This window comes from Equus quagga, chromosome 2, assembly GCF_021613505.1.
Source record: "Equus quagga isolate Etosha38 chromosome 2, UCLA_HA_Equagga_1.0, whole genome shotgun sequence".
NCBI lineage: Eukaryota > Metazoa > Chordata > Mammalia > Perissodactyla > Equidae > Equus > Equus quagga.
In genome coordinates, this window is record NC_060268.1 from 109,559,307 (window position 1) to 109,573,677 (window position 14,371).

Genomic DNA, 14,371 nt, shown 5'->3' on the forward strand with positions numbered 1-14,371 from the left:
AGAAAAGCATACTTTAAAAATAAATAAACAAAAGTGTTTTACATCTCGGTTGACAAAAACAAAAGTCATGACATCTCATAGCCATTCTCTGACTAAAAGTTATTTTTCATTCAAATATTTCTAGCCTTCAGATGTTTGAAACAAAAATTTTTACTAGCCAATGGGGCTAGTCTTAACAACTTTAAAAGGTGCTCCAACCAAATTTTCAAATTTTGTACTAACTGAAGTATTACTTTGCCTTTCACAGGAATATTCTAGTAACTTCACATGAATATCACATCAAGTTTTTTCTTTCTATTCGTCTAAATTTCACCACAATTTCTGCTCTCTTTACTGCACATTTACTGAAATACTTCTACCAATTCTCTCAACTTTGAAGCTCCACACAAATAGGTATATGAGGCCAATTCCAAATAATATGAAATTAAAAGTCAAACCATTCTAGAAGTAGCATTGCAACTATCCTGATCATCTCAATATTCATGTACTTTCTAAAAGTGGGCATTTTCACATTCATATTAGCCACAAATCTGTATTAAACAAGTTAGAGAAAATCTTGTTATAGTCTTTCCAAGCATTAAATTTATAAAAAAAAAAAACTTCAATATGAAATTCTCGACTTTACTTAAGTTTTTATCTGCTCTGCAATGTCTATACTTATTACAAGTTTTCTCTCAAAAAGAATCCATCACTTCACAGCTGACTAATGAATAAATATTATAAAACAGAACCACAAGACAGCTAAGTAATCAGGCTTTAAAAGTTAACGGATATAGGGCTGGCCCGGTGACGTAGTGGTTAAGTTCACGCACTCCACTTCAGCAGCCCGGGGTTCATGGTCTGCTCATCAAGCCATGCTGTGGTGGCATCGCACATACAAAACAGAGGAAGGCTGGCACAGATGTTAGCTTCGGGGCACTCTTGCTCAAGCAAAACGAGGAAGATTGGCAACAGATGATAGCTCAGGGCCAAACTTCCTCTCACACACACAAAAAATTCATTTCCAATGAAATTATATTAAAAAAAGTTAATAGATATAATATTTATATAAAACTTCCTCCACTGATAATTTAAGTTTTATATTCTTGTAAGCAACCTTTTTAGCAATAACCAACTTCATCTATCATTCCTAACTAAGCAATTTTATAGGCAACAGAAATAATTTATAAATAGTGATACAAGCAGCACTATAAGGCTTTCTTATTCTCCTACCTCTTCACGCTACATGGTGAGGCAGGAGGGATGAAGGGAAGCCTAACAGACGTGTGAAATTAAGAGTGAGTTCACAAAAGTACTAAATGGGTCAATTTTCTCTGAAATACATCACAAAGTCAACAAAGATTCTCAAGAATTATTCCTAAGGACTCATTTCCAATCAAATAAGTAAGTACTTAAAAATTAAAACCTGAATAAAATCAGCTGCAATCTGAGATAAAAAATATAAACTCTATTATTGAAAATACATTAACATTTCTATAATGAAGAAATAATTATTATTAAGGCTAACATATCTAAGAAATTCTCAGAAAGGGTGTTATGGATTATAAACTATTACCAACAATTTTAAATAAATTTTTTACATACATATAAAATATATATATATGATATACATGAATAAAACTAAAATAGCTAAGACATTTTTGTGAAAGACTACTACTTGGTTAAATCATAAGATTATATCCCTGCATATCAGGGAGAAAAGGAAGTGTATTCTGGCGGCCACAACAAAAGAAGATATTTATTATGCACCAAAAAGATTTATCATGCACCCTAGAATCATCGTATAAGAAAGAAGAGAATAAAAAGTCTAAAATTTTTTAAATGAGAACAAATTCTAAACTGATCTTATATTCCGTAATTCACAACTGGTAAATGCCAATGTAGCAAGCACAATCCTACTTTAAGTGGTAGCCAGAGCAATCTTTTATTTAATCTGGAATAAAAACCTAATACTGTGTATTAATAAAAGAAAGCAGGGGCTGGCCCCATGGCCGAGTGGTTAAGTTCGAGTGCACCGCTTCAGTGGCCCAGGGTTTTGCTGGTTTGGATCCTGCACACGGACATGGCACTGCTCATCAGGCCATGCTGAGGTAGCATCCCATATGCCACAACTAGAAGCACCCACAACTAAAATACACAAGAGCAGAAGAAGGAACAGAAGAAAACAAATTAATAAATTTAAAAATAAAAAATAAAAAAAATAAAACAAAGCAATTAAAAATTTGCACTTAATATCAACCTCAGACACAAACCAAATGAAGGTCACTTAAATAAAATACTGAAGTATATAGAAGCAAACAACACAATTACTGGCTATTGGCCAAAGAAGATACTCTCCTCTCCTCTCTAAGAATTCAGTGGCAAAATCAGAGGTAAAGGTCTAAACCAGATAGAATATAGAATGCCAAGAAGGATAGCCTTTGAAAGTTTAAAATGCAACCAGCATATGGGTTTAAAAAATTAAGTTGAGGTTTTCACACACACACATACACGCTTTGTTAGTTATCTTTTAGAGAACTACATTTTGGGAAACCAAGCCTATCAGCAAGGACTTTTGATCTGAATTCACAAAGAAATATCAAATTTTCCCAGTCTGATGTAATACTCCTTACAATGGAACAAATTAAAAAACAAAAAGTTAAACTTTATTGTTACTTCCTATGGGCCAGGCACCGAACCAGGCATTTTACAGAAGTTATTTCATCTCCCATACCTGGACGACCAAGGAAGGACACTGAAAACTCTTGGCAGTAGCTAATTACTTAGAGAAACTTATACACTAGAAAAATATGTATATATTAACTTTTTATAATTGTAAAATTTTCTATTGCACTTATCTAATAAAATTCAGAAATCAATTTTGGACATTCCCAGTACATAATGCTTCTAAAGAACATCTACCAAATTAGGGCAGTCACACCAAGAAAATTTCAGTTTGTGGTATATTTATGAATATCTGTAGCAAATAAAAAAGCCATATAGTCAAGGAATTAAAGAAATTAAAACCTAAAAAACAGTTTCTACTGTAAAGTAAACTGAACTATCAACTTGAAAAGTTAAGATAATTATTAGTAACAAAGAGAAAATACAGGCTTATCATAGTGCCTTCCACACAACAGATGCTCCAGAAATATCTGCAGATTTAAAACTCAGATTTTTAGGCAAAAAGCTAAATCCTTATTAAGTTTAATAGTTCAAACAGACTCCAGCAAGGAGTACTTCAAATATACATTTACACACACACAAATATAACCAAATATAATGAACCAACATTTATACTATATTCGTTTAAACCCAGGTTTTTTTCCTTCATGTTTATCTGCGTGCTGAGGCCAAAATTTCAGCAGTACACTAAAATGATCAAGAGATTTTAGGCAAAAAACTGAATACTTACTAAGTTTCTTAATAGTTGAAATAATCCCCAATAGCAGTAAGGAGTACTTGAAATATCCATTTGTACACACAGATATATAACAAAGCACAAAACCGAACACCTTTTACTATATTCATCTAAGCATGTGTTTTTTTCTCCTTTCTGTTTGCGTGCTCTGGCCAAATTTCAGAAAAATGCTAAAATGAACAAAAAAATTTGGTTGTACTTACTTAATGGACCACTAACAATGGAGACGTTTAGGTGTGTTAAACCTCAGAAATAAGATTAGATGCCAAAGGTCACCTATAAAATCCAGGGGTCCACTGGCAGTGCACAAATTACATTGCTAAATAATTGGTCATTCCAAACTGACCAAAACAAGTAAATGCTACTGTCACATAAAACACATTAACAATTTTGGCCTTTTAAAAACTAAATAATTAACATGTTTCCATTCTTATTTGTTGCTTAAGAGATGAATAGAAGTCTCAAAATCTACAGCCAACATACCATCTACAAAACATTGGAGAAAGCCATCTTGCCAAATTTGTGTTATCTGGTTATTCAGCAGAGCTTTCATGCAGTAAGAAGTGCTTTTCTCTAGGTCAAAATTTTATAAATTTCCATGATGAGAGCAAGCAGAATAGATCAAAAATATCTTTTGCTACAAATTTGCACTAGTAGGGTCTCTGAAGGAGGCAAATGTTATTTATGTGATAAATGCAAATCATTCTATATTTTGTCAATCAACTTTAGATTCATACACACACACCAAGAGCAAATTACAAGAATCCACTCAGCCAAAATGCATCTTAACCAAAAACAAATTTCTTACCCAGATTTTGCTTTTTCTTCTTCAGCTTCTACCTTTATGCTGAGGGATTCATCTACCCCAGTTGTCTCATCTTTATCTTCCAGATTTTCATTTTCTTCTGTTCTTTTCACGTTAACTTCTTTTTCCTGATCAGACTGTGTAGGTATAGATTCTAACAAATTCTTTTTACTTCCCTAGAAAAAGATCAGAGGAACTAAACCAACAAAAGTAAAAACTGTCAACCTAATTCTATGATCTAAATGTCAGCAAAAGGAAGTACCAACCAATACCAATACCAAGAAAGTTATTAGTTATTTTAAGAAACTCTTGTCATTCCTAAAGCACTAGGAAAAAACACCTAACAGCTATTTAAATATAAAAATAGCACTTAATGAAGAAAACAAACAAAAAATAAAGTATAAAATTATACAATAAATTAACCATGGAAACTTTACAGAGGATGTAGAAAATGTACCAAAGAAAGCAAAGGACCATTAACTGTATCTGATTTACCAGAGAGGGTTTAATATTTTCCTTTCTTTCAATATCATCTTCAGTAGGCTTTTCTTCTTTTGGTATTATATTCTCTTCCTCTTCAATCTTTACTTCTTTAATCTCTGATTCATTTTCTTCCTTAACTTTTATTTCCTTTACATTTTCACACTCCTTACACGGCTTGTTAACAACTTTCTCTGGCAATGCCATCTGAAATTCAATATTGGCCGACCTACAGTACTCCTCAAAACCATATAAGTATCTGGAAACATGAAGAGAAAATACATCTAGAAAAACATTTCGAAATATTACTATAGAGTTGTGGTTTTTTAAATGTGTTCATTTCTTCTGTTTAAGTTCTCAGATATGAGCCATATTAAGATTCTAATTTATTCCAGTTCAGTTCTTCCCAATCTTTTTAACCCAAATAGAAACATTTTTCAAAGAAAAAAAACTACTAAAATAAAACTATCCTAAAAGTGGACAGTCATAATCTTTAATATAGTAATTGTAACAATAGCAGGTAGCAGAAGCACTAGTAAGAGCTTCTATTCGTTGAGCAATTCTTATATACCAGGCATTGGGCCTCTTACTACATGTAAAATCTCATTTAATCATCAGAGTAAGCCTTTGAGGCAAGTAGTATTATCCCATTTTACATGAGGAATGGGAAACTAAACGAGGAAACTAAAGCGAGGAGAACAAATAAATGGTCCAAGGGCACAAACAGCCAATAACTGAAAGAACCAGGATTCAAACCTGGGTTTACTTGACTTTAAAACTTTGACATATTAACCTCCACATAGCACTTTCCAAATTTACGTGGCAACAAAAACTTTCTTCACAGAATATCTCGTAGATCTAGTATTCATAAAATACACTCTAGAAAATGCTATTATGGAGTGATTAGTAAAAATTTCTCATTTCTTCTTAGAAGAAATAATTAGCCTCAGCTATACGATAAATTCCATCCTGCTTTCGAGGTAAAATATTGAATACAGCTGTATCAAGCACATTGACTTACTTTTTATAAGCACATTTAACATTGTAGCCTGCAGCTGAATTTAAGACAGGGATTCCAAGATCTTGGTAGACTTGTTTCCAAACAGCTCCACTTTCAATCTAACGGACAAAGTGAAATGAAAACTCCCAAATTAAAAGGTGGGAATATAATACAATTTTGATAAATACAGTATATATAAATATATTTATTGGTTCTAATATCAAAGGAATAAAAAATATCAATCTTGATAAATTCTAAATAAAAAATTTGGTTTACAACAATATTTTAAAGTAAGTTTTAGTATTCCAACTAATCTCAGAGAATTATAAATGTTGAAATATTAGGCCATTTGACTTTTAAATAAACCCTGCTACAGTAAATAAGAAAATATCCAGGTTCCTAAATCAAAATTTGTAGTGAAGAGACAGAGATAAAAATTTTGAAATGATGTATTATGTCCCATAGAACTTGCAAGCTAATAAATCAAAGCAGTTCTATGGATCTTAGTAAAGCATTTTATTCTACGAAATACTTTTTCTTTTTTGCCAAATAGGCTTAACTGGATGAGCACCATATATCATGGTAACCCTAAGATAATGTTTTCAGTTCAACAAAGATTTTTTGCATTTTTTTAATATATATACACACATACACACACACACACATATATAATGTTACATATGTATCAGACACAGTGGAAAAGATTAAGAATATAAAGAATATTAAGACAGATCCCTGCTCTCAAGGACCTTACAACCCAGAAAGAATTTCCACTGATACAGTTGTGACATAACTCAGATAGCCACAGAGGTTTTCAGAAAGTTTGACAAAATTAACAATAAATCAGAAAGCTCATTTTTAAAAATCTTTAAATAATTTTAAATTTGGTCTAAGGAAGCTAGCTCTGTTTCTAACTTGTACTTTTCATTTTCTTTTCCTTCTATTCTTAGATTTTTATTAACAGACAATTTTAGATAATTTTTAGATAATAAAACATGTACGAAAAACATGTTTCACTTCTGATTGTAATACTTACATTATCAAATCCCCCAAGTTTGTGTACAAGTCTGAACAACTTAAACAGATTCAAATTCCGATATCCAAGTACAGGCCGTTTGTTAATAGGTGTGCCTATTAAAGAAAAGACAAAATATATTAGAATCACACTATGTTTTTTTATTTAAAATTTCAAAAGATTCAAATATTACCACTGAATTTATACAGTGCAAAGTATATAAAGATTCAAATATTACCACTGAATTTATATAGTGCAAAGTATATATATATGGGGGAAAAAATCCCTTGTCGACCAAAATATGATGTCTACTATTTAAGACCATTTCATTTTTAAATATTTTTCTCATATCAAACTTTTGAAACCTTATGTGATTCCATTCCACTTGCATTCCCCTTATGAGCAAAAGAATAAATACCAAATAAAGCAAAATAAAATACCAACAAAACAAAGTTTTTAAAAAATATCAGGGAAATGAAAGTTTGGTAGAACTGAAGAAAGGGTTGAGATAACTGATGAGCAACTGCTTCACAATGAGAGTTATTTTTATGATACTTTCTTTGTATTTTACTAATTTACTACTACTCTAAACTATGATTCTAGAGTGAAGCTATAGTTCTGTTTCATTCTAACATGGGAAAATGTAGGACAAGGACACTAAAGTATCAAACTGTTAGCGGGAGAGGAAATAACAGGATAGAGAAACACAACATATGGCCCTTTCCATAAGATATGAGTGACATGATAGTATTTTATCACTAATATTTCTAATATTAGATTTTATTCATGTTCTTCACTTTCTAATTTATCTTATACAAAAGTTTAAGAAATAGCCTACCTTCTTAGGTCAAGCCTCCATTCACACAAAGAAATGACACAGCAATCAAGAATATTTTATATTAAAGAATAAAAAGACACCTACATTGTAGTAGCCATAACATTTATGAGAGGAAAAGAAGACAAACAGAGCCAGCTTCTCCTCATCAGCAATACAAATGAGGATTTAAAAAACATTAATTATCTGAGTACAGTGGCATTTTCAAATATTCTTCATTCATTTTGCTTTTCTCCTCAAGCTGGAAAGCTTTCTGCCTCTCCCTGTTCCCTTTCTAGTACCTTCTCAGGAAAAGGGAAACTACACTCTGAACAGCAGCTAAGCAAGAGAGTAACAAGGCCATAGTGACTGGAGGACTAGGTCACCAGTGTAAATGAAAGGTTGCACCCATTCTTTTTTCTCTCAATCCTTGCATTTCTTTAATAGCATTAGACAGATTCAATAAGCTAAGCCAAGGCTCACCGTGAGACTTTGTCACTTTTCTCTATTTCTGGTTCTCTACAGATGGTTTAATTCTCTTCTTAGTTCTATGTGGCTGGGTCATAAGAAGACTGACAGCCCACCTTAGAATGTGGTGTGTGTGTGTGTCTCTCTCTAACTCCTACACAAACACACACACATCCTACTATATCAAACAGTGATTTTGGAGAAGAAGGCTTTTACTGGAGGCAAATAAAATGGTACTATGATTCCCATTCTGCTACTGTTCTCTACTATAAGAGTTCTTTGGGGTCTCATGGATGGGTAGCAGGATAGGCAGAACAAAATACAGTCATTTATGAGTCCAGGGCCATGATATCCACCAAAATACTACCAAACTCCTCATTCCACTTACTATGTGACAGACACAATGCTAGGTGCTGGTGACACTGGCAATCAAAAAGATAGCCATGATTATACCAGCGACATGAAGCTTAATGAAGAGAATTCTTATTTTTAAAATATTATCTGTCTGATACCTACAGCATTAATGCTGAATAAAAGAAAAACACTCACCTCTGTCTTCCATAAATTTGTACAACTGCTGAAGAAAGTTCTCCCTTTCTTCTGGAAATGGTTCTATTTCTTCCTATTTTAGTCACAGAAGAATAGAATATTATTTTCCTCAGTTAAGCAGTTTAATAATACAAGCGTATTTCCTACCAACAGCAAAGACTAATACTACATTAACATATTTCAAAGGCTTTTTACCAAGTAAAAATTATTTAATACTAAGATGTTCAAAACCAGAAAGGTCTAGACAGTTTATGCTTTACAGAAGAATATGTCCTAAAAGGTAACTCAATAGTGACAATTCCAAACATAAATTTTCATGTAAAAAATGAGTCTAGCAAGATGGTTCATGAACTTTCTACCATATCAGAGATCTATTCTTTAAATCAGGGTCACAGGCTCAAGAAGACCTACTCTCACTTGTATTAAATTGGGTCAGGGTTTAAGACCAAAACTGACTCTATGATTGCTCCTCAAGGAATTATTCAAGTGTGGGTCCCATTAGCTGTAACTATAAGTATCCTTCGTTATATTCAGCCCCACTGGATAGTACTTCAAGCTTATAAAATCAGTAAAGTGGGGAACAAACTTGATCTACAATACCTGAAGATTCAGACTTAGGGAAATCTTCAAGTAATAAAATAGTTCCCAGATTTATCAATTACAAGGGAGGGACCAGCTTCTTGCTGCTGTGGCCAGGGGCTGTGGCAGTAGGGAGCTGGTCCTGAAGCAACCTGCAAGGAGCAGGGGAGTAGGTGAGACTGAGGAACTCATCAATTCAGTGACTATCATCCATTCGACAAACATTTAGTAGCACCAGTAAGTGTAGGCACTAAGCTAGGTGCTGAATCAAATAAAATAAAAGAATAAGTGATGGGGCCAGCCACTACACAACATAATTAGGAGTAACTGCAGGGAAAGTGATTCAAAATATACATCTAGGCTTTACAGTTACTCTGGCTGAAACAAATGTACTTCTAACAGTAAAAGTTAGGAGTGTACTTTTCAACTGATAGTCTAAATAATCTAAATTTATCATTTTAATTTTAAAAATTATGTGCCTAATGATGTTAAGTGAGATTTGCCCCTTTATTTTAAAAGCTAGCAGAGCAAAGGAAGACAAGGTAAAAACAAAAAACCAAAACCCATGTTGATAAACCATTAGGCTGGGTTTTCATAAGGTAGTCAGATAAAAGTCTAAGGAAATCTATTCTCTACATATCATCTTAAATATCTCCATGGTACAATATTTGCTTTCCATAAACTGCCAAATGTACTACTATTGCAAAAATTTTTAAGTGAAGTTTGTATTTAACCTAAGAAAATGTTTAAACTGGAAACCAGATTTGCTTTTATAAAATATTTATAAGACAAATCTAAGCAACAAAAGTTTTGGTAACATGCTACACACTATGACAGACACTATTTGAGTGTGAGTACAACTAAGACAGGGTCCCTACCCTTGGGAGCTTACAGGTTAGCAGGGAAGGAAACAGACAATAAATTACATACATATGTACGTGTATATACATATATATATAAATGACAAAAATATGTACAAGGAACAGTAGCAGTTTAAACTAGCAAATGGAGTGCTTAACTTTCTTGAAGTGAGGGAGGTGATGGTTCAGATGTTTCCTTTTATAGAGGCGACATGTAGTAGGGTTTGAAAAGTGAACAAGAGTGTGCCAGGCTGACTGGGGGCGGGAAGAGATGGGCACTTAAGGCAGAGGTACTGGTATATGCAAAGGTGAGTAGAAGCAAGGTATACAATTTGATACTGCTACAGCATAAAACTCAAAGTGCAAGGGTCTACCAAGAAAAGTGATGAAAAAAAAGGTAGGGGCTGGACTATAAAGCAGGTTCTAATAAGTGAAGCTTGACTTTTAGAGCGATAAGAAGCCACTGAGGAGGTTTTAAGCAAGGGATTAATTACTCATTTCAGCATTTTCAAGAGAGCAGTAGGGGAGAAGACTGAAACTTTTACACTACACATTGTCACTATAGACCACTGTGGTATAAAACATAAACTCCAAAACAATCCTATTTCATTAATAGTTGTTTATTACAGTTAAATGACAGAACTTCATGACTTACCTAAAATATTACATATTGACATTAACTTATCTTAATTTCCTGAAAACATTAAACACAATTCACTTCATGGTCAAATATAGTAGCCTTCACTATCTGTACCATTCACACAATAACTTTTATGAAGTCATTCAACAAACCACGAACGAGTACAGTGGTGCAATGTCACCAGTAATTTCATGGACATCTTTTCTTGGTACATGTCACTGCTAGACCTAAAAGTATCAGCTAAATAATACCTAAAACTTCAGCTCCTTGATCCATGTAAATTCACAGATGTCTTATTTATGACCTAATTAGAACTATCTACCCATCTGTCTTAGATGAAATCATTTAAGATTCTCTGAATCAAAGAGATATTAATCTTTACTTTTTTTGCCGATTATTCTTTTAATACTAGATGAAAGATATATTTTATATTTTTCTAGGTGTGCCAATAAAGTATGCATATATGAACACTGTATGACGTGACAGCTGTCTCCACAATGGTGAAAAGCATGTGAAAGTAGAGTTTTTCTATATTAGGTGGGTATTTCCTTAATGATCTGATAAACTAAAAGCACAGAAAGATAAACATTTCTGAGGCTACTGGGATAACTACATTTGATATTTTTAATTTCAGAACACCATTTTTCTATCTTAAGGTAAGCAAGCAAACTACTTGATTATGATAAATATCAAAAATACATTTTTATTATGAAATATTTCTAATACTAAAAATATTTAAGTGATTAATGACTTTACACCAAATCCTAAACCACAAAGGAAACCCAACTGTTATTTTTAACTTTAAAAGGCATCAACTGTTTTTACCTCTTCTTCACTGCTGTTATCCTCCTTTTCTTTTTCATCCTCCTCCTCCTCCTCTTCTTCCTCTGCTTCACTGCTAGAACTATCTTCTTTCAATTCAGTCTTCCAATTAGCAGGAATAGTTCTACTTTTGTGAAATTCAAGTGCCTGATCAAAGGCTAGAAAGAGACCATAAACTACATGAACTAGAGAAATTAAGATGACTGATTTGTCTAAAACTATTAAACAAGATAAAGAAATAAAAACTACTGTGCTAATACAGCTGACATTTACAAAGCGTTTGCTCTGTGCCAGGCACTGTGCTAACTGCTTTTTTGTGCAACTAATTTAATCCTAACAGTCCTACACATTAAGCACCCATTTTATAGATGGCAAAACTGCTACCATCGGAAGGAGACTTAGACTCAAGCAAATACAAGAGAAAAGAGCAGTTTCTTCTTCTAAACAAAAATTAGGGCGCGGCCCGGTGGCGCAGCAGTTAAGTGCGCACATTCCGCTCCGGTGGCCCAGGGTTCACTGGTTCATATCCCAGGTGCAGACATGGCACCACTCATCCAGCCGTGCTGTGGCAGGCGTCCCACATATAAAGTAGAGGAAGAGGGAAACAGATGTTAGTTCAGGGCCAGTCTTCCTCAGCAAAGAGGAGGACTGGTGGATGTTAGCTCAGGGCTGAGATTCCTCAAAAAAAAACCCCAAAATTAAGCATGTTTAGTAAAAAGAACTTTAAGATTGGTAAATATTTAAATGATTATCCAACAAATGACTATTAAATAATATTATATACCAGGCACAGAGCCACTGTAATGAATATACAATACCTGAAAATATTCTATAAATATGTTCTCTACGTTTCTAGTTAAACCTGAATTAAAATTATATTAACAATTAGCTTAAGCTAAATTAACTACACACAGTTATTCTTGTTTTACAATACACAGAAATAAATTCTAAACCATAAATTCTTGAGGATTTTTAACCAATCTACACAATATATTATTGGATTTGATGAACATGGGCGAAGAGAAAATAAACAGTCAATTACATTGCCAAAAATCAAGTAAGAAATGCAATTACAGATATTCCTCAATAAAATATAACTACTGTTATATTATGAGACATGCCAAATCAAAATTACTTTGATTCCTGTTTCTATTATCCTTAGGAACTAATATAGGCAAAAGCCAGACAATAGTAATAGCTCATCATATAGTTCCTTCCCACCTTTAGATTATTGTCTGATAACAAGCTTAAAAAAAATATAAAGAAAACTTATGGTAACAGAAGGTACATGGCTTACAACAGAATAAGTCATACAGAACCAAATATGAGAAATATTTTTTAAAGAGTAAAAGAAAATTTAATCTTCAAAAATACTTCATCAGTTTTTAAATGACCTATAATTTATCCCAAGATTACCCTTACCTTGTTTTAACACAGCATCAGGCTTTGGTGCAGTGTCACTAGTAATTTCATGGACATCTTTTCTTGGTACTGAAGTACTATATTATTTTTTTAATTTTAAAGAAAAAAGGTCACAAAAATAGAACAGAGATTAAGAGTCTAATTACACATCATGCAACGATACCAAAAAGATGGGAATACTGACATTTATAATAAAAGTGATCATACAGAGGTGCAAGACCCAAATAAAATGCTAGGCAGGATGTTACAATATGTAATCATCTACAGAAGGATCCCACATTAACAGATGTTTTATAAACAACAAGGTATTCTCAAATATCAAAGAGTCCCTGGCTAAATGCAATACTGGAAATACAAAAAATAAAAATAAATAAAAATATTTGGACAGCAGAATGCATCAATCCAATAAAAAAGTAAAATAAGAATTTGCCATTATCTTGAGATAATCATAAGATATTACTAAACTTAAGATTGGAAGAAAATGTACTAGTTTATAATATAAATGTTCTTTTAATATTTTTCTTAAACTGGATTCTAAGCTCATAAGCAAACTTCTAATACACAATTTAAGGTCTTTCATGGAACTCCCCCAACCATAAGGAGGGGTAAGATGCAAGCAACTGGGGCAAGATCTATCACATACGTCACATATATTTCCTATTTTACATTAATAAATTATCATTCAACTTTTCTGCATTTGGTTTGTGTCAAATGATCCACAAAAGCCCATCATCAAACTAGTATTCAATTTCAGTGGTCAAATTTTTCTGATTATCTCAATCAATTTTGTTAAAGTGGGTTTCCTAGACTGTTTTTAAAAATCACTTTTCAGGACTTGAAAATTCAAGCATCAATCTTAAAATGTGACAATCTTTTTAAGGTATATAAAGACAAAGTATAAAAAAGTTCTACATGAAAAATTGGTGTCTTAACACTTACCATGCATTTCTAGTAACCCATTTTAATCCTGAGACTACTGCAGAAGTTGAATGTTATACAACAGGTATCACTACAACCATTAGACATAATTAAAAATATTAGAAAGTCCTAATTAGACATTCAAAAACAATAAATATGTGAATCAAGTATTAGATATGCTAGATATATCAAACTTGCCTCAACAAATCACCAGCTATTATATAGGCAAATATTGACAAATTAGTACTGACAGTCTAGTTTAGAAAAGACCAAATGAACAAGGAAAGATATATTCTAAGACTACTACACTTAATGATAATATGAAAAACTATCATACTTTGAAACATTTTGTATGATGAAAAGTAAAAGGTCCCTGGAAATATAACTAATTTATCATTTACCATCCTAATTTGGAAAAACAGTATATTTTTCATACCAGGTTAATTATACTTACAATTTGCCATCTTTGAAAGATCGGACAAGAATATTGTCTTTTTTCACAGCAATTTCATCACTACAATCAGGACAAACCACCTTCAAAAAAAGTGTCAAATTATTATAACTAAAAGCAAATTTATAGTTATATAAATATCAACTAT

General features: G+C 32.6%; 1 protein-coding gene across 6 annotated transcripts in view; it reads right to left on the reverse strand.

Annotated features, from left to right (window-relative positions):
• ARID4B (AT-rich interaction domain 4B) overlaps positions 1-14,371 on the reverse strand; it is a 148,843-nt gene that overhangs the window by 43,145 nt on the left and 91,327 nt on the right. For all 6 annotated transcript variants that reach the window (XR_006887387.1, XM_046652159.1, XM_046652161.1 and 3 more), the window contains exons 9-16: positions 14,227-14,306; positions 12,855-12,931; positions 11,436-11,590; positions 8,532-8,604; positions 6,722-6,816; positions 5,707-5,804; positions 4,701-4,944; positions 4,209-4,381 (exon numbers count right to left, since the gene is read on the reverse strand). Coding sequence is in view for 5 of the 6 variants with exons in the window: in XM_046652159.1 (XP_046508115.1) it covers positions 4,209-4,381; positions 4,701-4,944; positions 5,707-5,804; positions 6,722-6,816; positions 8,532-8,604; positions 11,436-11,590; positions 12,855-12,931; positions 14,227-14,306 (995 nt within the window). In the remaining variant the exon portion in view is untranslated. The remainder of the gene's footprint in view (positions 1-4,208; positions 4,382-4,700; positions 4,945-5,706; positions 5,805-6,721; positions 6,817-8,531; positions 8,605-11,435; positions 11,591-12,854; positions 12,932-14,226; positions 14,307-14,371) is intronic.